Source organism: Drosophila novamexicana, unplaced genomic scaffold, assembly GCF_003285875.2.
Source record: "Drosophila novamexicana strain 15010-1031.04,08,12 unplaced genomic scaffold, DnovRS2.1 tig00004555-arrow-pilon, whole genome shotgun sequence".
Classification (NCBI taxonomy): Eukaryota; Metazoa; Arthropoda; class Insecta; order Diptera; family Drosophilidae; genus Drosophila; species Drosophila novamexicana.
This window is the reverse complement of record NW_020825052.1, coordinates 2,823,776-2,846,289: the sequence shown is the minus strand read 5'-3', so window position 1 is coordinate 2,846,289 and position 22,514 is coordinate 2,823,776. Positions and strand designations below refer to the sequence as shown.

The 22,514-nt window shown below is 43.3% G+C and overlaps 2 protein-coding genes across 2 annotated transcripts in view; one reads left to right on the top strand and one right to left on the bottom strand.

Moving 5' to 3' along the window:
- The window catches only part of LOC115770509 (teneurin-m), a 145,084-nt gene that overhangs the window by 55,985 nt on the left and 66,585 nt on the right, over positions 1-22,514 (top strand). The gene's annotated exons all lie outside the window — the stretch shown is intronic.
- Positions 20,567-22,403, bottom strand: LOC115770513 (serine hydrolase-like protein). The gene is made up of 2 exons (XM_030715814.1): positions 22,015-22,403; positions 20,567-21,914 (listed from the first exon to the last, which is right to left on the bottom strand). The coding sequence occupies exons 1-2, from the start codon at positions 22,036-22,038 to the stop codon at positions 20,907-20,909; spliced, it is 1,032 nt and encodes a 343-aa protein (XP_030571674.1). The 5' UTR covers positions 22,039-22,403; the 3' UTR covers positions 20,567-20,906.

The window sequence follows — 22,514 nt, the reverse complement described above, 5'->3', positions numbered from 1 at the left end:
CCAACACATTTGTTGTTCCGCTCCCGAGCTGTTCAGCTCGTTTATATCGCTCAGATTTGTGTGGGAGACGCGCGAGGCAAGCTTATCAATCCAGTTGATGCTGCAACAGCAACCAAATTGGCGGTCATGTGTTCCTGCTATTCCGAAAAGTCCCCCCCACTTAACAATGCAATCGCTGCAAACAATTCCAATCCGCATAAAAAGCCGAGCTGAACTCATCCTAACATTTGTTGATAAACAACATCTAAAGCGATTCCCAGGTTATTTTGTTGCCTCGCGGTTTCTTTGATTTGAACACATATATATTTAGATGGGGATCACTGAGATCAAAGTCATCTTGATTAGAAATTTGGAGCAGCCACAAATCATTGCGCCAGATTCGAGCTGTGCTTGTCTTAAATTTTCATATTCTTCTTAATAATTTATGTAGTTGCCCCCAATTGAAGTCTTAAACTAATAATTAAAAGTTCAGCCGGGCCACAAACTGGAGCAGAGACACATCCGTAAAGATCTCGGGCTAGACGGCTCGGTAAATGAATTGTTTTTTATTCTATCCGCGCTTGAACATTAAATTAATAACAGCTGCGGTCTCACAGCTTAGCCTCTAACATAAACAAAATTCAACTAATGATGGCTAATAAGCTACGCCCGCCGCATGGGCGTGGCTAATGACAACACACAAATAGCTAATGAAAAAAACTAATATAAACTAAAATTAAAATCAAAACAAAACGCCAGCAACAAATAGAACATGCAATTTCCAACGATATCCCGAGACGGACATGAATCGCATTTAAAGACGTTTAAAGACTGGCGAAAAAGACTTTTAAAAGCGATGATCAGGCAAAAAAATAAAACCCAACTGCCTGTTGTAGCTAGCCGTGTTGAAAGCAAAAGATTTACAAGATTTACACACGCATACAGGTAGACTGTTTAATAATAAATAGCCACAAAGAGCTAAAAGCACCTCATTCAACAGCCTGAAAATATGGCGGGTTACCAAAGCGTGACAAAGCATAAAATGAAGCCGCAGACTGTGGTTTTTCGGTGGGCGCAGGGCAGTATAAGCTGGTACGCTGTTTCTTTGGGTCACATAATTGGTTATGCCAAGGCGTCAATTATGTACTCCAAAAGGTGGGCGCCAAGCCAGAAACTAAACTACTCTGCAAGCTGCCACATCGTGGGGCCGACTCCAACTTCCAGTTTCAGGTCAATATCAGATATATAGAAATTTGTATATAGTTATCTCACAGCTAACCCCGATGCGAGTAGTAAAAATGCGCTAACAAGAAGCAGCCCTCAGAGCAGGTAACTAGGTAGGTCAGGCATCAGAGCAGACTTAGGGTAGCCGCAAAAACACAGGCTAACAACGGAAGCCAAATGACGAACGTAAAACGTTTTTCCGGTTGTTTAAGAAAATTATAGGTTACATAAAAAACGCACAAAAGAATGTGAAACCAAACGTGAAGACGCCCCCGTTTGCTCATCAGAAAGTCGGGCAATTGGACAGTCGGACAATCGGGCAATCGGACAATTCGTCAACAATGCCAGAGCTATTTTTTTATACATGTATTTATTGGCTTACTCTGTTTCAGAGTTCTTTCAGCTCGGCTCAGTTTATTAGCCGTAAAGTAGTAAAAATGACTTAGGTGAGTGCCAGTTGGGCTTAGGGCTTATTGCGTGGGGTCAAGAGTTAAGTGAAACCCAGCGAAGCGTGCTATTCAAATACAAAAACAAATACGACTACGAATAGGAATATAAACACTCGAACTATAACAATCCCTCCCACCTACCAAGCGGGGCTGACACATGGTGTAGACGTTGCCTACACTTAGCCCAGTTGTCGCCGTTCTTGCTGTTCATGTTGTGGTTTAAATATAGACCCGTTCCATGGAATTGCTCTAATTTTATCACATGCAACTATCAAACGATCCATAGGCGTGTGCCAACGGTTCAAGGAGGGAGGCGTAATAAAACACTCACACACACAACATAAAAAACGAAGGGCCAAAATTAATGTGAAGCTAACAACGACATGCTTCCAGTCCACGATATGGCTTTCTGATATCGGAGCCTAGGCAGTTTTCTGCGGCCTCCCTGGACTAAATTTGTACATAACCTAACACATATTTTCGCTTATGCACATTTTAATATTCTATTTAAGTAAATGCAGTTGGTTTTTTTATTTTATATTTTGTTGCCAAAGTCGAAAGCATCTTAATTTATATAGACAAATTTCGCAACTGAGTAAAACATGCTCTGTGTATTATTTACAAGTGGAAAATCTAGCGAACTATTGACCCCACACGCTCGCGCACACATGTCCTACGGCAAAATATCTTTTCTATTTATTTATGGTTATTTTCTGATATTTTTTTGTTCGCAACAACAAAAGCAACAACTGACCAAGACCATAACAAAAGACAAACAATACACAATCAGACGGCGGGTGTTCAGGACAGGCAAATAGAAAGAGGGAACGCAGCAACGATAACAATAAGTTGAGGACTCACCAGTGGCAACAACACCTAACATGAGGATGAGAATCAATCTGGTTGCCGGATCGGCGTTAAATGCCGCGACTCTTCGCCTGTCAGCACAATTACAAATGCGCATGTGAGCTGTTGCCCCGGCTACCCGGCTACCCGGCTGCCCGGCATAATGGCATATTAATAAAGCAGTAATATGATATGCCAGGCGATGGCTATCGGTGCTATACGTCGTCGGGCCTGATGAAATTATTCATGCCTAAGCAAACCGGCGGTTGAGTAGTGAATGGATTTGGCTGTATTGGAATGGTCGTAATTAGTCGTAGTTATGGCAGCCGCCAATATAAGTTACTAGCCGAAAGATAGAAGATAGTCAACAAACAAAAACAGACAAAGTCCGAGTGACGGGCTGCGTGTGTGGCTGGCTGGCTGGTAATTGAATACCTCGTATGTTGTTGTCGGTTGTACACATCATTGAGCCTTTACCCAGGAAAAGCCGACCGTGGAACCCACACTTATACCCATACTTCTACTCGGACTCGCTATCTGACTCAAGCTCGAACTCGAACTCATACTCGAACTCGGTCAAGCCGTCAATCAGATGGGAACCGATGCGTTGTTGCCCATGGCCAATGGCCCGCGGCCTGCGGTACGCTTGCCCAACCACGAGACACGTGTGGGTGTTTGAGTTTTGAATTTCCGTTCATGAATTTTTCATGCGCCTCGATTGTGGCCCAGTAAATGGGGGCGTTATCAAGCGATTCCCAATAATAACGAGACGCCAATATATATATATATATATGCTGTTAACAAATTGTTGCGTGTCTCTTTAATATAATTAGCAGTGACAACAACGTAGCCTGCGCCTGTCGTGCGACATATTAGTGGTGTTGTCAGTTGTGTAATTGGTTCCGGTTCTGGGGTAACAAAGGGTTTCATACCAAATGCGACTTTCAAATGACTTTCTGGGTAGCCCCACCCTTGAATTGAAGTGCCCACTAGCCCACCGTGTAATGGGCTTTTAATCTCAGCCGGCTAATTCCCACGACTTCTTACTTTCTAGAGTTCCACAATTGTATCCAGCACTATTTTTGGGTCGCCTAGAATGTGTAGAATCCATTTGCATTAATGACACTCTTAATGCAGTTGTCTCTGCAGCATCCGAAAGCGAGACGCGACAGCAATTACGAGGGGTGGACGCAGCCGAAAAAGCAATTGTTAAAACACTAAAGACAATAAACAACACGCACAGAAGAACAGAACAACATGTCATTAACACTGTCGGGGAACAAAAAGCTTATGGATAGAGCGCTAAGGAATCCAAAGATCTTCCAGAGATCTGCAGAGCTGACATCAGATGGCAGCATGCAGTCAGTCAGTCTTTTTTCAAATAGAGCTCCCTTCGGATCGATCGTCAAAAGTTGTTCGAATGCCTGTTCACAATTGTTGTTTTTACAGCTTGTTGTATTATCGTTGATTGTTCGCGTTTTGTTTATGTTTTGTTTGTCTTTGGGGGACAGTTTCCAACGTTTGTGTTTTGTGTGGATTGTTTTTACAGTTGCCGTCAATTTTGGGTATGGAAATTGACTTTGGTCCACGTAGCGCAACTTTTTAAACCATCCAGCAAATTAAGGGCATTAAAAAGTTCCACGTACGTTCGTGTGGCACATGTGTCTGTGTGTGTGTGGAGAGATACTTAGTTGGAATGCAAGTTTTTCAATTTTCACGTACTTTCGACACAGCAGAAGCTTAAAATTCAGCCGAAACTTTCCACGATTAGTTGGCCATTAGGTGGGTGAGGGACTATAGCAAAGTTCTGGCCAGTTGGCAGAGAGCTCCTACGTATGGTGGGGCGTGAGAGCAAACATTAATCATGGGATGCCTGCTGCACTTTTTAAATTGCAATCGGAATTCTGTTCGGCATTGGCTTTGGCTTTGGCTTTGGCTTTAGCTGTGACTGTGGCTCTTGCTGTGGCTGTGACTTCGCCTGCCGATATCAAAGTTTTGCCTTCATTTGCATATCGCACAAAAAGTTACGTTATCATTTTGCTGGCACAGTCTGTCTCTTTCTCTCTCTCTGCGCTTCAGTCGACAGTTGACTCGGGTCCAGTTCAGCCAAATCCCCTTTCTGGTAACTCTATCGAAAGTCACATTGGATTAAAAAACAAAAACGGATGACCCCCGCCCTCTCTCTCTCTCTCTTTCTCTGTGTATGTCTCGTAAAAAACGGCAAAATCAATTTAAAGTTTTGTTGCATAAATTTGCACCGCAGTTTGCAACGAACAAAATTCTGGGAGACCACCGAACGAACCGGCGCGTTAGATAAAGTTCTCGGTTTTAAAGTAACTCTTTCTCGTTCTTTCGCTCGCTCACTCTCTCTCTCTCTCTCTCTCTCTCTCTTTCTCTTTCAAATGCTGGCTCATGTTTTTGTGTGGGTTTTATTTTAGTTTTCAATAAAGCAGTTTAATTGTTGTGTCCAATTTTTTTTCGGGCCCAAAAAGTTTTTCTTTCCATTTTAATTAATTGATTAGCATTGCCAGTGACATTCGAATTTGTCTAAAAATTGGAGAACAAATCGAGTGCCAGTACAAATTATTTAAAGACCAAATCTGTTTTCTCTGACTGAATACAAAATGTGCAATTATTTCGGCTCAAATTTGCAGACTTGCATGATTAGTTGCAAATTGTACACACACACACACACACACACACTTGCACACACAGACACATTTTTGTTGCTTCCGTAATAGGGAAAAACAGACCGACAAACATTTTTTAATTAAACCTCAAGCAATTACAAACGCTGCAAGTCATGAGGCGGCACAAAGGAATAACAACGACACCTCACACAGTTTACACTCGAAATGACATGCAAAGAGCCCGGGCCCAAGCCCAAGTCGAGGGCTGGTTAGACGTTGGCAATGCCAAATTTTGGAGCCCGAACACTGCAAGGCGAGGGGGAGCGGCTACACCCTGTGGCTTTGTGCGGCACTAATTGATGTGGCAGCCTGGCTGTTGCTGTCTATATGTCCATGTCGCTGACGGTCTCGCTCCTCACTGCCATCTCGTTCAGCTCAGACTGCAGCTGACATAGATTTGCTCTACAGCAGCAGGAGCAGCAACAACATGGATAGGGAAGAAGCTGCCGCAACAGCTGTTGAGGAGGACGTCTCCAGCACTTGAACGAAGAAACTGCCACAATTTTCTAATTATTTGCAAAATTTTATGCCAACGAAAAGGCGAACACAGAATGCAGCCCCATTTGGGGACGGCACTTACACCCACACACACACACACGCATACACAGTGCGAGGCGTGAGTTGGTGCGGGGGCGTGCTTGTGGAACGCCAAGTTTTATGCAACATTTTTGGTTGCCGTTGCCAGCAGCTGTTGCAGTGCGGCAACAATAACGAAACGAACGAATTTTTGCAGCTGTGCAGCAAGTGTTGCACCCACGCTCCCAACACGCCCGCTCTGGAAAACTTAGCCTGTGTTTGTGTGTGTGTGTGTGTGTGTGTATCTCTGCTAAATTTTACATTAGTTCGATTTTCATTTCATTTGCTGGCAGTTATTTTTTTTTCGTATAAAATTTTGAAAATGACGCCAACGTCATCGATATATATTTGGCCATTTTGCCGCTGCTTTTCCACATTTCTGCCCACTATCTCTCGCCCACTTTGGCTGTTTTTTGTGCTTTCCGATGCGTGCATTTTAACTTTTGCTGGCTCAGCGAACGCCCCAAAAAGTATGCTGCAAACTCTCTGCTGACCCCTTTTACGCTTTCTTCAAAAGCAATTTCCAATCACGCAAATGGAAACGCAAACAAATATTAAAGTTTTGCTTTAACCAAAAGTTGATCATCTTTTGTGCTAAAATTCATTCATTTGATGTTGAACAAAAATATCTCACACGATAAAAAATGCGACTAACAAATGCCATCATAAGCCGACAAATGACAATTAATTGCCTGGCCTAATGAATGCCCACAATAAACTACTCAAAAGAAAAAAACGGGTTATAAAACGCTGCCAGCTGATGCGTTACACAACAAACCAAAGAACTGGGCGTGCCAAGAGCCACATGGAAGCACACAGGTAGCAACAAGAGATACGCAAATTGAATTCGGTGAGAAAAAGACGCAGCATTGAATCAAAAAATAAAAAAATAAACAAATTCACGCTTCATTAACTTTTTATCCAACGAAATGTGCGCACTCAAGCTCAAAAATAAAAATAAAGAACCTAGACAAAATATAAAAAAAGAGCAAAGAAATAAGTTGACACACTTATACGGGGAAAAAGAGATAAAAGAATAAGTCGCATTAAGGTAAATACAACAGTCGGCAAGTTTAGGAGCTATGCGCGATGGCAGCAGAGAGTTTCCTTTATTCCTTTTAGAGGATATTAAAGTTTTTTCACAGAAAATCGAAAACGCATTGACGGAAGCATTTTCAAACACGATAGACTGAGTCCCTTTTCTGTTAATACAATCTTGTCCTGAATATTTGATAAGCTAAGATTAGATTGGGTTGGGTTATGCAGACCGCTTGCCGCGCATGTTCGAGTTTGGGCATCTGTTGTCTAGAGTCCGTGAGACCAGCTCTTGCAATTGAAAAAGATGATCATATTCCCCAGTAACAAGTTTTTCAGACTGCCCAGTTCTTTAAGAAATGACTTCCCCACAAATCGCTCACATTTGCTCACAAGAGAAGAACGAGATGTTGGTAACATTCCGTCTTCTCTTCCTGCCTTAAGTCAGGATGAGGAAGCTGCGTCATCTTGCTTATCTCTGAAGTGTAATATCTTATCTTATAGATGTTGAATAGAGTCAGCCCTATACTAACATTTAACAATGGGCTCGCTTTTAGCGCACAACTCAGGTTTCGTGAGCGCAAAATTGTCTTAAAGCTTTTCAAATGAATGCGGCTACCGAATTGAGCGAGCTAACTGCTAAAAGTTGATTTTCAAGTTAATTATCAGTGGCATGTGCGGCAAGTTTTAGCTGTAGCTGTTGCTGTTGCTGTTGCAAATAACTAACAGGCAACATCAGCAGCAACAGAAGCGACGACGTTTTAATTGAGTTTGGCATCCATGGCAGCTGCGCTTCGAGCGCCTTAGCCAAGTGGAAGACGCGGTTGCGTTCAAGTTAAATAATTTCATTACAAACAAATTGGTGTGCGTGTGTCTGCTTGTGTGTTATGTGTGTAATCGTTGGGTAGGGGGCGTTAAGTGCTTGCAATTGCTGTTACAAGAATCTGTGGGCGGGGCCTCGTGTTCTGTTCGAGGATGCAGCTGGGATGCGCATCCGCATTCAAATTCAGAAAAACCGCATCCATTGCCTAGTCCCCGTGATCGACGGGCAATGGCAATAACTGGCGATTTGCGAGTGCTATGCACAATACAAATTAACTGGAGCAGCAATAACAATGCAAAAGCCATCAAATTGGTGCTAACGGTGTGCCGGCAGCTCCTCCGGCCACGGGGTCAGCCTTATGGCTGGCTATGGTCGATTTTGGTCGGCAACTGCAATGCATACATAGATATATTGTATATTGCATTTTGGGAGCAAGGGTGAGCTGAAATGGTCGCTGTGCGCATTGGAATCTCGCCTGCTCCGATTCAGTTTTATTTTTGAAACGACATGCACTGGGGCGTCATAAAAATTGATGGATGCCCAGCCCAGAGAGGCACGATAATCGCAGCAGAGTGGGAGCAGGATAAAATACTGCTGGCTTTGGCCCAGTTTCAGCACAATAGAATTGATCGGCGTTAAATTTGAAATAATATGCAGTCCGTATTTTTTTTTCTTTTCGGGTTAGTTGGAATCCATAAATTTGGCATTTCGCCTTGACAAGTATTTATAAAGCAATCGAAGCTGTTTCGCTGCGCTATCGTTGATTAAAAAACGGAAATGGTCGATTGTTAAAAATGGGAACTAGTCGCATCTCTCGCAGCACACAATTCCAATGCCCATTACGGAAATGTAAGAAAAATATTTGGACAGCGGTCTCTTTCTTGTGCAGCCTGCGTCTGCAAGCCCAACCCTTAAAACTGCAATCGAACTGTAAGAAAGCATTGCCAAGAAAATGACGACTGCAGCTTTTCATTTTTTAATGCCAGCTCGCGACGGGGCGGGTGGGCGGTCCGGTCGGGGCGGGGCTGGCCAACTTCACTTGTCACAATGACAAGGACAGTCGCTGGGAGATAGAAAAATGATTGTAAGAAAAAAAGCTCGGCCATATCATTTTCCTTTGTCATTCTTTTGTAAATACGAGTGGAAGAACTCTCGAAACTCAACTGCAGTGGCGAAATTTTTGTTTCATTCCGACTGGCAGACAAATCCTTAAAACGGCTAAGCACTTGAGGGGTCAGCGAACTGACGGGCTGGCTGGCTGGCTGGCTGGTCCTTGAGTCAGTCGGAATTTGTAGCTCTAAAAAATATTTTTGTCCATTTACATAACTCGTCCCTAATAGTTGTGCATTGGTTTGCTGTTTAATAGTGTGATTTTTATGGTCTGTTATTACATGCACGCCAAATGCAGTGGAAAAATTTGCTCTATCAACGAGGAAGAGCCAGGGGAAAAACTGTATTCAGCTGACACTTTTGCGATAATTTATGTAATTGTTGGTTTTGTTTTGGTTGGCGATTCAGCACTTGGCAGCGAGTTCGGTTGCCTTATGGGCCGCTCGGGTGCGGCGAGGGGGCAAGCGCCTGCGCCTAAAATGCGGCAAACATTTTATGCGCTTGCTTATTTTATTGCCTTTGGCATTTCGAACAATGCAGAACCATAAACATGGTTACCAAAAATTGCTTTTGTCGCATTTCCTCGACACATTTGGCGCGCTTTCAAAATTACTCTTGATAAAGGACACTGCAAGGACAAGAGCAAGAGATGGCATGCAGATCAGATGCTTAAAGTGTGGCCTATGCTTGACTAATCGCACTCCAATTTGTGCCGCTAAGCTAATTGCCACGCCCCAACAATGGCTCAAGTTAAGGTGGGCCAGGTTTCGTTAACCTGGGGGTGGTTGGGTGTTCAGGAAGTTAATGCCACTGACAAGGCTTATCGCTGAATGCGCTCAAGCGGCCTCTTGACCGACCGCACACAAAATGCGATGGTTATTCTTGGTTGTGGGCATGCACAAGGACATGGCTCAAAGCAAATAGCTTCAATTGTTTTAAGCAGCTTTCTTAATTAGACTCTGTGGCTATCGGCAGCTTCAACTTCGCTGGCTGCCCACACACACACACACAACTAACTAACGAACTTATAAAGCGAACTTAGCCAAGCCGCGGGCCATTGCACAGCATGAAAGGACTCGTCTTCAAGTGATAATTTAGCACGTACAAGAGATGAGCAGATGCCGGACCTTGAGTCCAAGTTGCGGTTCCAGTCCAGAACCAACTCCGTGGCACGTCGCTTGTTTCATAATAATCAAGTACTGTCAATTCTCGAGCCTGTGGCATAAATGTCAACGATTTGATAATGGAACCAAAGCTGGGGCCGGCGTCTGGCGGCGGGTAGAGTGCGTGACAAATATCTGGCTGGTCCTTGAGCACACTCCTCCACATTAGTTGGCATTTGTTTTGGTTTGCTGGAACCGAAGCGAAAAAAATGTACAAAAACAGCCAAGACAAATATTTGAAAAATTGCACATATAACGAAAGCTGTTAATGTCAGCGAGGGTTGCTTGGACCGGCCAGCTAGCATGTATATCCTGGAACAGGACCACTTGAACAGCCGTTGACGTGTGCTATCGATTCGCCATGCCGAACACAAAAGCAAATAAACCAAAAAAGCAAAAAATAAAAGTAATAATAATAATAATAAAGAAAAAAAAAGTAAATGGAGGCTTTGAATTCAGCAATTGCGTTTGAATGACGGCTTATTTCGCAGCATCTGCACTTTTCGCTCTATTTGCTTATTAAATTTGTTGAACTAGCAGCGAGACCAACAACAACAACAACATCAACTGAAGCCACAAGCCGCACCCATTCTCCATGCGCCTTTCCACAAATAACACACATTTTGTAGCATTTCCTTTCAATCTATTTGAGCATTGTGTGTGTGCGTGTGTGTGTGTGTGCGTGCGTGTGTTTGCATTTATTTGCCGCTTTCATTGGCATTTATTTTTGGCACTCAATACACTCAACCGGGAGGCTTCCATAAGTGAAGTTTGCGGTGTTGCTGGTTTGGCCTGATTTGGCTTTTATGAAGCTGCCGCCAAACACGTTTTCGTCTTTGACGGCGGGCATATTGGTGTATCCTATCCGTTTGATACGCCATTCGAACAGCAGCAATATTTTTAATTATTTGATGAGTTTTTATCCTTGAACTGCCCCAAAATTGGCTTTTGAAACCCTCGCCACATAGCTTTAATTGTCAAAAACGCCCTTGAATATCTGTCTCTCTCTCTCTCTCTTTCTTTGTGTGTGTGTATCCCTTGGGTATTAATGTGAGTATGTGTGTCTACTTGCAACGTATGCTACCCAATGTATTCAATATCTGCTGCAGCAGCGTCTTGCTTCAGTTGGGATTCGCCTTCAATTTTGTTGGCTTCTTTTCTTATTTTGCCATCTAAATCGACTTTGCCTTTGTGCGCTTGTATTATGCTACAAGTATGTATACAATATGGCATTTCTGTAAGCTACATAAACACACACACACACACACACTCACACAGTCACTCATACACACGTGCATGAAACACATACGAGGACTATTCGCAGCTTCTTTCTGGGCTCAGCCCCATACACTTGCGTTTTCAATTTGTGCGCTTTAATAATTCACAATTCAATAAATGCTAACAAATTGACATTGTCCAAAATGTTGTATAGATTTTCCTTTTTCCTCCGCTTTTCTTTACCAAACAACCCTGTAATCATGTGAGCGTCCTGGCAGTCTTTGTGACGGAGGCGGATACGGGAAGCAGCCAACCCAAGCTCACCAATTTCATTGCCGGGGAATTAACTTGAGCGACTTTTATGTCAATTCAATACATTTCATTTACTCCGCAATCTGGGCTCGTCGAGCGAGGGAGGGATGCTCCGTTATCTTCTAACTCATACGCTACGTAGCATATTTTCGCCAGTCCAGCTGTAGTTTTTGCGCAAATTTTCGGAAAATTAATTTGTAATTTTCGTAAGTTGCCAGCAAGTCGGCTGCTGTCAACGTCATTTTGGCGAGGATTCGTGCTCGGCAAATATCCTGCGGCGCTCACAAATTATGTGCAAATAAATTGCCATTTGTTAAGTGGCTTTGCATAAGAAGTTCGCCTCAGCGGAAGCTCCTTCTACAGATGTTCTATGTGTTCAGAGGGGTTGTCTGTTGTGTCCGTCAGCCAGCTTTGGCATTATTAGATCGCACATGAATATGTAAGTTGGCAAATATGCTATATACACTTTATCCATGTTCAATTTATTTCTATTAATAGTCGGCTGCCTGAATCTTGCATGCTTTTTATCGGTAATTTCAATAGAATATTTACCACGTTGGGCTGTCGCAGACATACCACGAGATTGGGGGATGATTTGGATGAAGTCTCTCAAGCTAATTAAAGTCTATGGAAAGGTAAATCAATTGCATGAAAACTTTTATTACCAGTACAATAGGTGCCAAATTGCCTGGAAATGACAATTGCTAAGACATTTGCCAAAGTGCCAAATAGATAATAATAATAATTTGTGAACAGAAATTTTGATTAATTCACACCTAGCCAAAACTTTTAAATGTACACCTTTGGCTTACACCTGTAATCACGCCAGACATGCAGATTTGCCGGAATTAGCATTTAATTTACAGTTTAGACTCGATATATCAAAATTCTATCAGACAAAAGCCAAGTAAACAGCTTAAATTATGCTAGCCCTAAGATCCAGCAACAAATATTGAACTAAAGATCTTCATATGTTTTAATTAATAAAACTCGTTACCGGCAACTTATTCACGCTTCACAGCAATCACTTTTCATTAGAGAACAAAAAGCCAAGAATAGGGCCAAAGGCAACCGCAAAACAGAGTGATCTGGTCGAGAGTGCATGACTAGGAGATACCCTACACGCAGCTTAACATACAATATTAGTTGAGTATATGCATGTGCATGTACATGTACATACAAATTTAGGTATTAAGCAACTAAACAGATATATGTATATATACATTAACCTATATTCTACATTCAACACCTTTATTTCTTATAGTCAGTATCATACACAAATATATGTTGGCAAAAATATCCATCTATGTACATCTTGGTCGAAGTATAGAGTCGTAGACAGGGCATGAACATTTTTCAACTTTTTTCGAAAAAAGTTCAAGAAAACGTTTATTGCCTTACGAATTCCGCATAAAGTACAAAGAACATAATTAATTATATGGAGAGGCGTTACAAACTTCCAGCGGAGACGCAACTGAAGAAGCGTAAAAATTGTCCAAAAAGAAGCAACAAAAAAATCATAAAAAATATGAATAAATAACAGAAACAGAAGAGAAACAAAACGAAAAGAGAAACCATTGAACGGCGTTCAGTTTTATACCAACGTCCAAAGCGCTAACTAATTACAAAAACAACAAGAGCAAACGCCGCCGCCCGGTTAAGAGCCTATCGACCAAACCAGCTAACCGTCTATCTACCCATAGATACACATATCTTCCTTACATACACACATCTTTCATACACACCACAGGCGTATCGGTCGTCATGAATGGCGGGGTACAGGAGGGTTGGAGGAGGAGCCGCAGTGCTAATGTCCATGCCGCTCCGAAGTCATTTATATTAATTTTAATAACATTGTTAAGCCGCAATGCGCCTTGGATTTAGCCAAGACGAGCTAGCCGAAGAATCCAAACTTCGAACAGCCGTTCAGCCAGTGAGTCAGTCAGTCAGTCAATCGGTCGGTTGGTCGGTCGCTTGGGTGTTAACGATGAAACACTTTTCGGCTTATGAATTTTTGAGCAGATAATCAAGCACTAAGGCAGCGTTCAGCGTTCAGCGTAACCATGTCCACATCCATGTCTACGCCGCATATTAAAAACAAATTAGCGTTTTGTCCGCCTCAACGGGTTAGTTCGTTGAGCAGAGCGGGGCAGCTGGGAGGATTCAGGCGCTGAGGCCGTGTAAATGGGTTTTTAAATGCATTGGCATTGCAAGTGTCGAGCTGCAAGCTGCGCGAGCATCGCGTGTCAGCTGTGTATGCATTATATTGAGCTTTGATTATAATAAATTCGATAAATTCGCGATTTGCCATTGGCAACGGGTCGAGTTGCATTGCAATTAGCATGAAAATGGTTTATAATTGACCCATAATGCGGTTTGCAGACCCCAGAGAGCTGGTTAGTTAGCGCCAGCATCTGATTGGGTTAGACAACGAGCCGTTGGCCATATGACCCGCTGATGGGCTGTTCAATTATTTTGATTTTTATATTTGTGGTTAGCTCGCTAATTGCGATCTATATTTGCAAATAAAAGTTGAAGTGAAGGCAGATGGCAGCTGCATTCAACATTGACTTAACCTTGGTTTTAATGAACCCAACCGAGAGGTTTCTTCGGCTTGGCTACCCAAGATCTGACAACAACAGCGACGCAAAGTTTGGCATATTAATTACTTTTGTTTTTTTTTTCGGGGTGGCGGCATCTGTGGGTCAGAAGTAGAACTATTAGGCAGGCTTTTGAGCTGGTGGCCCTCCTCGCGATAATGACCCCTGCCAGGCCAGCGGGAGTGAAAGGCGTCCGCTAAGCGCGCACACAAGCCCCTCCCCCTCACTTCCCAATGCTGCGTTGCGTACTTAGCACTTTCCCGGAAGAAAAAAAAAAGACAGCCCGAAAAAACCTCAACCAGCATGCTGCTACTGCCACACTCTGCGTCGGTAATTAATCATCATTACATTTTCGTAAACGGAGCGGATTTTAAGTGGGATTTGCAGCTCAGCCGACGGCAGCCAGTCCATCCAGACAGACAGACAGACAGATAGACAGGCCGACAAACAGACAGGCGGGCAGACAGTCAGCTATCTATTGAAGCCCCATAACATGCTCATTTAGTAATGATTCCTCCGGATCGACTCTTCTTTTGGCAGCCACTTGAGCGTATTTTGTGCTCGCCAAATATTCGCATGTCCACCATTCATTCACCCAACCCGAACCCACTCTTTTGTCTGTGTAGTCGTTGCATTGACAGCTGGGGCTGCTTATCTGTCCTGCATTTGACATTTAGCATTAAAAACGCTTTAATAATAACGCAATAATAATACCCACAACCCTCAGCTCACAGCTTGTAACAATTCTTGCGGGCGATGGCAAAAGACAGAGCCAGATATTTATCATTTCATCAATCAAATGGACGTCGCACTCAGTCGGTTAAAGCATGGGGCCCGGTGGGGCAAGTGGGTGGCTGGATGCTAAAAGAAAACTTTTCATCATTTAATTTTGCCGCTACAATTACGCAAGTTCGGAGACTCGCAGTCAAGTCTGGGTCCGCGTGGCGAGTCCTTCAAAGCATCATCAATCTCTTTTAGTGTGTAAGCAAAATGGCGTCCATTGACAGGACAATAACGGCAACACACAGCGAAACTTATCAATTACAATGGCCGCCATTTTGTTTAGCAGCAGCAGCACACGCGCACACACACGCACACACACACACTCACATATGATGTAGCAAGCACATAAATCTCATAAATGCATGTCATATTTAAAAGCCAAGCGAAAAGCCCCACAAAAGTTGCGCCCTTGGCTTTGTCATAGATTCTTGTTATAAGTAATTGTTCAGTAGCTGCTTGGGAACTGAACTGGGACTGGGATTGGAATTGGACTTAGACTCCAGCTTGTGCTTGGGCTTTAGTTGTGGTTTCGGTGTTGAGCAGCCAGCTCATTTGTTGTTGCTCGGACTTGGCTTTTGTTGCTGCTGCCGCTTCTGCTGCTGCTACTGCAGTTGAGTTATGACTTAAGCTGACATTTCATTAGTGCGCATTAAGTGTTCTGCGAATGAGTTTGACTACGATGAGACACATCCGACACTCTGCACAATAAAGCACAGATGACTGTGCCTGAGACTGTGTGTGTGTGTGTGGCTGAGCGGAAGGGGGGTTAGTTGAAGTTAGTTTTTAGCATAGCCTTGCCTTAATTAGTTACCATAATATGAGCAGATCTGGAGCACTCGAGCAACGCAAAACGCATTGCTGGCCAGTGAATGACCCAATTTCGTACAATTTCCAACACACACTCGACTCCACTCGACTCGACTCGATTCGACTCGTCTGTTAATTAAACATTACTCAAACTGACCGCAGGCTTTAAAACTTGTGCGAATGCAGTAAAATAATTAATTGAGTGGCAAATACAACCGATAAACAACGAATCGAAATAGTTAACTAGTCGGTTTGATGGGAGGGGGTGGATGGACAGTTTGCTGTAAAGCTTGCAGCTTATTAAGTTTTAATTGCATTTCGAGAGCCACAAACAAATACGACGGTCAGTTGCCCTATAAAGCTGCAGAGCACATCGAAATCCAGTTGACGAACAAATAGTTATTGGGCATGAAACTTTTGTTAAGTTGGGCATTCTTTGCAGGGTATTCGATCTGACAGCGCCCTGGCTGCACACGAATAAATGAATATAAAATTCAAATTCAAATTTAAATTAAATGAGCTTGGGGCAATTCAGGTCGGGCCATGCCAGTACGGGCTTGGCTCTCTCAAGTGGGCAGGCCACTCGAGTGGCCACAGCGCCACTTGAGCGAGCCATAGAAATGAATGGAACTGACCACGGACTGGCTGACTGCCTGCCTGCCCGCCTGCCTGCCTGCCTGCCTGCCTGCCTGCCTGACTAACTGACTGAATGAGTGAATGAGCAACTGAACGAACCATTTGCATGCACACAAAACATTTGCAAAAATGGCAAACGCCGCAGCTAAGTAGAGCAGAGCCAGGGCCTGGGGAGTGTAGTGCCAGCTGGTGGACAGAAAAAGTGTGGACTCAACTAGACTGCAGGTCAATTAATTAAGGGTAAATTAAGTGCAGCTCTAAAGAAGGGAAGCCGCTCCAGCTGCTCCTGCCAAGCTGCTTAGCGATTTGAGTGGCAAGATTATGAACTCGAGCCGGCTCCAAGTGTATTGCACAAATCCTCGGCTACCTACGCATGGAAACGCTTTAGTATATTGCCCGGAAGTGGAAAAGCTTGAGAATGGTAAATGGTAAATAGGCAGCAACATTGGGCATCCACATCCAGTATGGGCGTGTTCGCTGCCACTGATGAAGGCCAACCCGCTTGATGAACTGCTTAGTCAAGTCCTGCCCGAGCAGCTCGACTTCATGCCGATAAAGCTGGCATACATTTGTATTTGTCGGACTGGCATTCGCCGGACATTAGCCTTAAGCTTGCGCCGAGTCGCTGTTGTTAGTATAAATGAGCCGTCGAATTGATAAAGAAACATGTACAGGAAATGCAAGCATTGTGCTCAACAGGAAGGAACTGAAACTGGTGTATCGTAACTGGACTCAAAAAATTGTAAAGCTCATGCCATATGTTCTTTATATTAAGCTAGCGGCTGTTATCCAAAGCCCAGTTTCCTTTTTTTAATTGTATACCTAATTTTTCCGAAGATTTCTTACTCTTATAATATGCTAAAAATTTCTTTCTTTGAGCTGGCGACCTCATGTTTTCATGTTTTCGCCCACCTGCCTAACCCCTTCTTCGTGTTCATTCAGCTTCCTGGCTCTAAGTCAGTGCTTTATCCTTTATCTTTATCTCCATATTACTTCTCATTCATTAAGCACACAAAACTGATAAACATGCTTTAAACATCAATTGAAGCTGCGCACTAATCCCATGCCAGAGCCAGACCCAAAGCCAGAGTGGGCACGAGGCATTGCTTCCGTCGCCTCCTTACGTACAACGGACTAATTTAATATTAGCGCAGAATGATGCGCATATTAATGCATCTGACTATCTTGGCGGCAGCGTGCGGAGGTAGCTGGGCGAGTGCAATAATAAACATAATGATAACCAGCAGCAATGACCACAATCAACAACAACACATCAACAACAATAATAACGACAACAACAACATGTCAGATAACGACAACAATAATAAACTCAATAAGCAAATAAGTAGCCGGACAACCAAGCAGGGAGCCAAGAGCCAAAGAGTTGAGCTTGGGGTTGGAGGCTGTTTCATATTTGCATCCATTCTGAAAGAAGACAAGAACAATAACAACAATAGCAGAAATTTATGAGAGCGATACGTGAACTGATGCACGGCAAAGGAATGAAATGGACAATTGACTTGCCTCGTGTGGTATTGTCGGCAGTTGTAGTTGTAGTAGTAGGTGTATTATGAACAGAGTCGAGCTATATCTTCTGTGCATATCCAAAGGATGCTTGCTCGCCTGCTTGCAGCGATAAATTAAAGCGCACTAACTAACCAACTGGAAGATAATGGCAAATGAAGCCGTAGGAGTAGCTGATGCGCGTCTGCATGGAGGCGGATCTGACCAGGTCCATGTACAGGCATTGGGCACTGCCACTGGCACAGGTCGTTGCATGCCACAACATGTTGCGCATTCAAATGAAGACCGCATGGAACCCACACACCGCACCGGCGCAGAACAGCCAGACATCGACAGACACACAGAGCCCAAGGAACACGTCCATTCAAATTGCTCAGAGCTCGGGCCACATGCTCCTTGTTTGAATGCAGACGCTGCTGCCGACAACGACGTGGTCGCTGCGCCTGCGCAGTAATTTATTTCATTTATACTCATTCTCTCTCTCTCCCGCTCTATTGATGTCTCTTATGCGCTCTCGGCTTGCCGCACACAGGCTGCGTTTTATTATCATTGCATAAGCACAAAAAAGGAAATGTGCCTCACATTGTTGCCGCTAAGCCTAAAGTCATTAACTTTTGTCCATGCTCAGACCAGGCTGCGACCTCGCCCAGTTGCCAGTCGTCTCCAGCCTCTTGCCAGTTGCACGTTGCAAGTTTTGGACATGTTCATGTGGCTACTGTACGCGGCAACGGCCAACAACATCAACTGCAACATCAGCTGCAACAGCAACAAGCAGTAACAAGAACAACTGATTGTCCGCTTGTCGCTCGTCGTGGCTGGGGCTTCGGTCTTGGGTTTCGGGCCTTGGCATTGGAATTGGTAACTGGACAGCGCCACAAACTGAAGCTGCCTACGCAGAAATGTTCCAAATGTGCGGCTGCCAAAACTTTTCGTTCCCCCTTTTCTTTTTTTTTCTGTGTGCAGCTAACGAGGCTTGATGAGTGCAACAGTTGCCTGGGCTGGTGAGTCGAACCTTGGCTGATTAGGCGTGGCTTACGCAACGTGTAAGCCCCGCTGTGTGCGTTCCACACCAAATGCATTTTAAATAGTCGCCTATTAATCAAAAGTCAATTTCAGTCAACAGCACAAATTTCTCTCAATTACTAACCATGGCTGGCATCACGAATTTGCATATCAGTTCCCAATCATTTCACAGTTTCACGCAAGCGGCGCTCCGATAAGAGTGAACAGACAATGATAGTGTTACAAGCACATATAGATATAGTATGCATATATAACATATATGTGGACATTAGTGAAAAAAGTGGCGCGGCAAGTGTCGGGCGACATGACAGTTGACATTTTATGCCGTTAATATGCAGATGACAGACGGCGCATCGAAAATTGAATCTCGTATCGCATTCGTATCTGAAACGCAGTCGTATTGTGTTTGGGAGGGGTGTCGGGTTCGGGATCGAGTTCGGCTTCGGGTTACTGCGGCTAATTTTTTGTCAATTATGCAAGATTTTTGATTTCCATTTTCATTTTCCATGATTAGCATGACAATGGGCCACAGAGCGGGCCTATTTATTTTTCATATGCATACAAATTATGAGCGCTGTAAACATTCATTAGCGAGACATTTAAATTAATTTTCCAACTATTATTGTATTGACGCCTCTTCTTGTTGCTGCTCAGAGACAAAGAATCGGTTTGCATTGTTGCAGAGGCGAAAGTTCAACACTTTAAATACGCTTCAATCTGTTTTCTAATATGACAACATTCATTTCAACAATTTTCATATTTATGGCAAAAACATTTCACACTAAATAAATTCACGCCGCAAAAAAGCGTAGCATAATAATATGTGAAATTGTAAAAGTAAATCTGAGGCGGTAATTGCTGCGACTGACACGGACAAAGCTGCAACAAAACCCCCAACGTGGTTGCAAAATAAATGTACATAATATGTAATATAAAAAAAAGAAAATAAATTAAATAAAATAAAAAATAAAAAGAATACAGTCGCAACAGCAAGCGCTACAACAACAACAAATTCAATGTGGTTAGCCACAAAATGCAGCAAATTAAATTATTGCAAAAGCTTCAGCCAAAACACATATTGAATAATGAAATTAAAGAAATAAAAAATGTAAATATGAGAATTTAAAAAGCGCTGCGATTTAGTATTTAAATTAAGTCTCATAAATATACTTACTTAATTTTCAACTGAAAGCTACAACTAATTATTTCCTTTTTTACAGGTAAGCGTCCAGATGAAATTAACTGTGATATCTCAATGCAAGGTTTGCGTAAGTTGTTTAAAGTTGAAAAAGCCACAATAAGATATTATACATAGACAGTTCCTATATTGATTCCCGCTTAACTAATCTTTTGTTCTTTTTATTTGTATTTGTCTAAAATTTCTCGGCTCAGTATTTTGTATTGAAGAGGGCTTTTACTTTCCTTTCTTTCTTATATATCTTTTTATTTAAAATTCGTTCGTTCATTTTTTATTAAGAGTTTTGCAAATCAGTAAATTTTATTACAATCCCGATACTCCCGATACTCTTTATACACACAATCTTATATATTGTACGGGATGAACTAGCCCGGCCCAACTTCAGGTCGAGGCCACGCATCTTGCATCGCCTCTATTGTACACAAGACAAATATTCTTTTTTAATTTAAAAAACAAAACTACTTTAGAAAAACTCACTGAATTGTGTCTGGCATATGACAGTCTCATAGTGGACAAAATAAACAAAAAATATACATTTTGTTTGTTATTGTTATTTTGCATATCTTTGTTGTTTTTTTAATTTATTATTGCATTTTGCTGTGTGACAATTATAAACAAATTAAACAAACAACTACAATAGTTGACAATTCGAATTTTTAAACCAGCGACCTCTTGATTATAAGTCCGACGCCCCAAACTTCGCAGGCTCCTGTTGTCACGTTTGAAAAGCTCAGTTAAGTGGCTATGTTTTTTAAGTTTTTTTATACAAACATTGACCAACCGTTTCCCTTCCAGGTCGATATGCAAGCACCTTCTCTTAGTGCCCACTTTCGAGCCAAAAGGTAGCTTCAGTCAGCCATGTCAACTATTTATTACATATAGATCTAAGATGGTATTCCCCCTTTTGGCTTTAAAGCTTACTAAGACGCTTTAGATTCCTCGCAAAGAAGTTCTCCTGTGCCTTGCGATGCTCCTGTGTGCTTAGCTTCTGCTCCTCCCCAGCTAACGACCAGCTGGACACTGTGGGCGGGCGATGATGTCTCAGGAAGGGAACTATGTACTGGGCACATAGTTCGGGACTGATTAGATGCACGTGATGAGTGCCGGGTACTTCGTAGTACTCTAAGTGCGGATTTTGGTTTCTTAAAATGTTGATAGCCTCGTTAGACCTGGCGCTAATGAAGGGGGACTTGGATCCCTTTATGATGAGATAGGGCTTATTCTTGATGCGTCGCGCCATTTCAGCGGCTAGAGCAGAATTGAGCGGCAATATATTGTAGTACTTGGTGCGGCCATCCCTCGAAAAGTAGAACTTCTCCGGATATAGCTGCGACTTGGTGACGCTTCGGTGTAGCAAATACTGGGCAAATTCTGGCGGCACCGAGTTGTTGCTCCCCTTGCTCAGGACACTGCGCAGCTGGGCTAACGTGTAGGAAGGAGGCTCACGCATTAAAGCCTCTTCAGCACGCTCATCCTCCACCAGGTGCTTATCCAAAGCGTAACCTAAGACCTCCAAGCCCTCAGGTGACTCCAAGGGAGGTAGAAGAATGTCCAATGAGATGACCAGATCGACAGTGTGTGGTGCGAGTGCAGTGTAAATAAAGCTCAAAACGCCGCCGAGCGAGTGGCCCATCAACGAGACCTTTGGCCATTTGTACTCCTTCATGACCCGTGCAATGATAAGCATAAACTCGGCTGTGCTGTAGTGCATGCCCGCTGGCAGCCGAGCGGAGCAACCATGTCCAGGCAGATCAATGCAGAGCACGCAAAGGTAGTCGGGCAGCAAGGGTATTAGTGTATCAAAGGTGCCCAAATTGTCCAGCCAGCCGTGAATGGCCAGAATAGGGCGTTCCGATCGATTGCCGTACCAGCGACCCGCAATGTGACCCCAGGGCGCCCAGATGCGCACATCCTCGTACTGCGAAATCGAAAAGTGAAAACAGTTTCATGTTGAACAGTGTATAAGCAATGCCAGCTGCTCTGCGAGCCGGCCAAAGCTTTAAATTGTGCTTACTCACATCGCTCAGTGACAAAGTTCCCATATGGCGCTCTGAACTTTGCCCGTCTGCTGCTATTTGTTTGAGTGCTTACAAAGAGTAAAGAGCATTTGTTTATTGGTCTTCCTGTTTCGGAACTTCCAAAGGTTCTTCCGTATTATCTTGTTACAGATTATGTTATCGTCAATCGTCTAGCACTTATTTTTATGCCTAACATGCAACTTTTCCAAAGAACCCGGCGGAAAAATGCGACCAAACCGCTTCCGTCATTCAGCCCAAACTGCCGACTGGCTACTGAGGCAAAAGAGCTTTTGTGTGTTCGCTCTAGCAGAGGAAAGCTTTGTTAAGAGCTCTTGAATTGTTGCCATTGCGCTCTCGGGCGATGTGCGCTGAGCGCAAATGCTCCGATCGCCAAACCCGTTTAGCTTCTTATCGAGAGAAACGACTTCCCAACATAAACAAATAGAATCAGCTGCTGCTGTTCTCTGAGCATTAAGTACGATTACTAATGTAATTAAAGC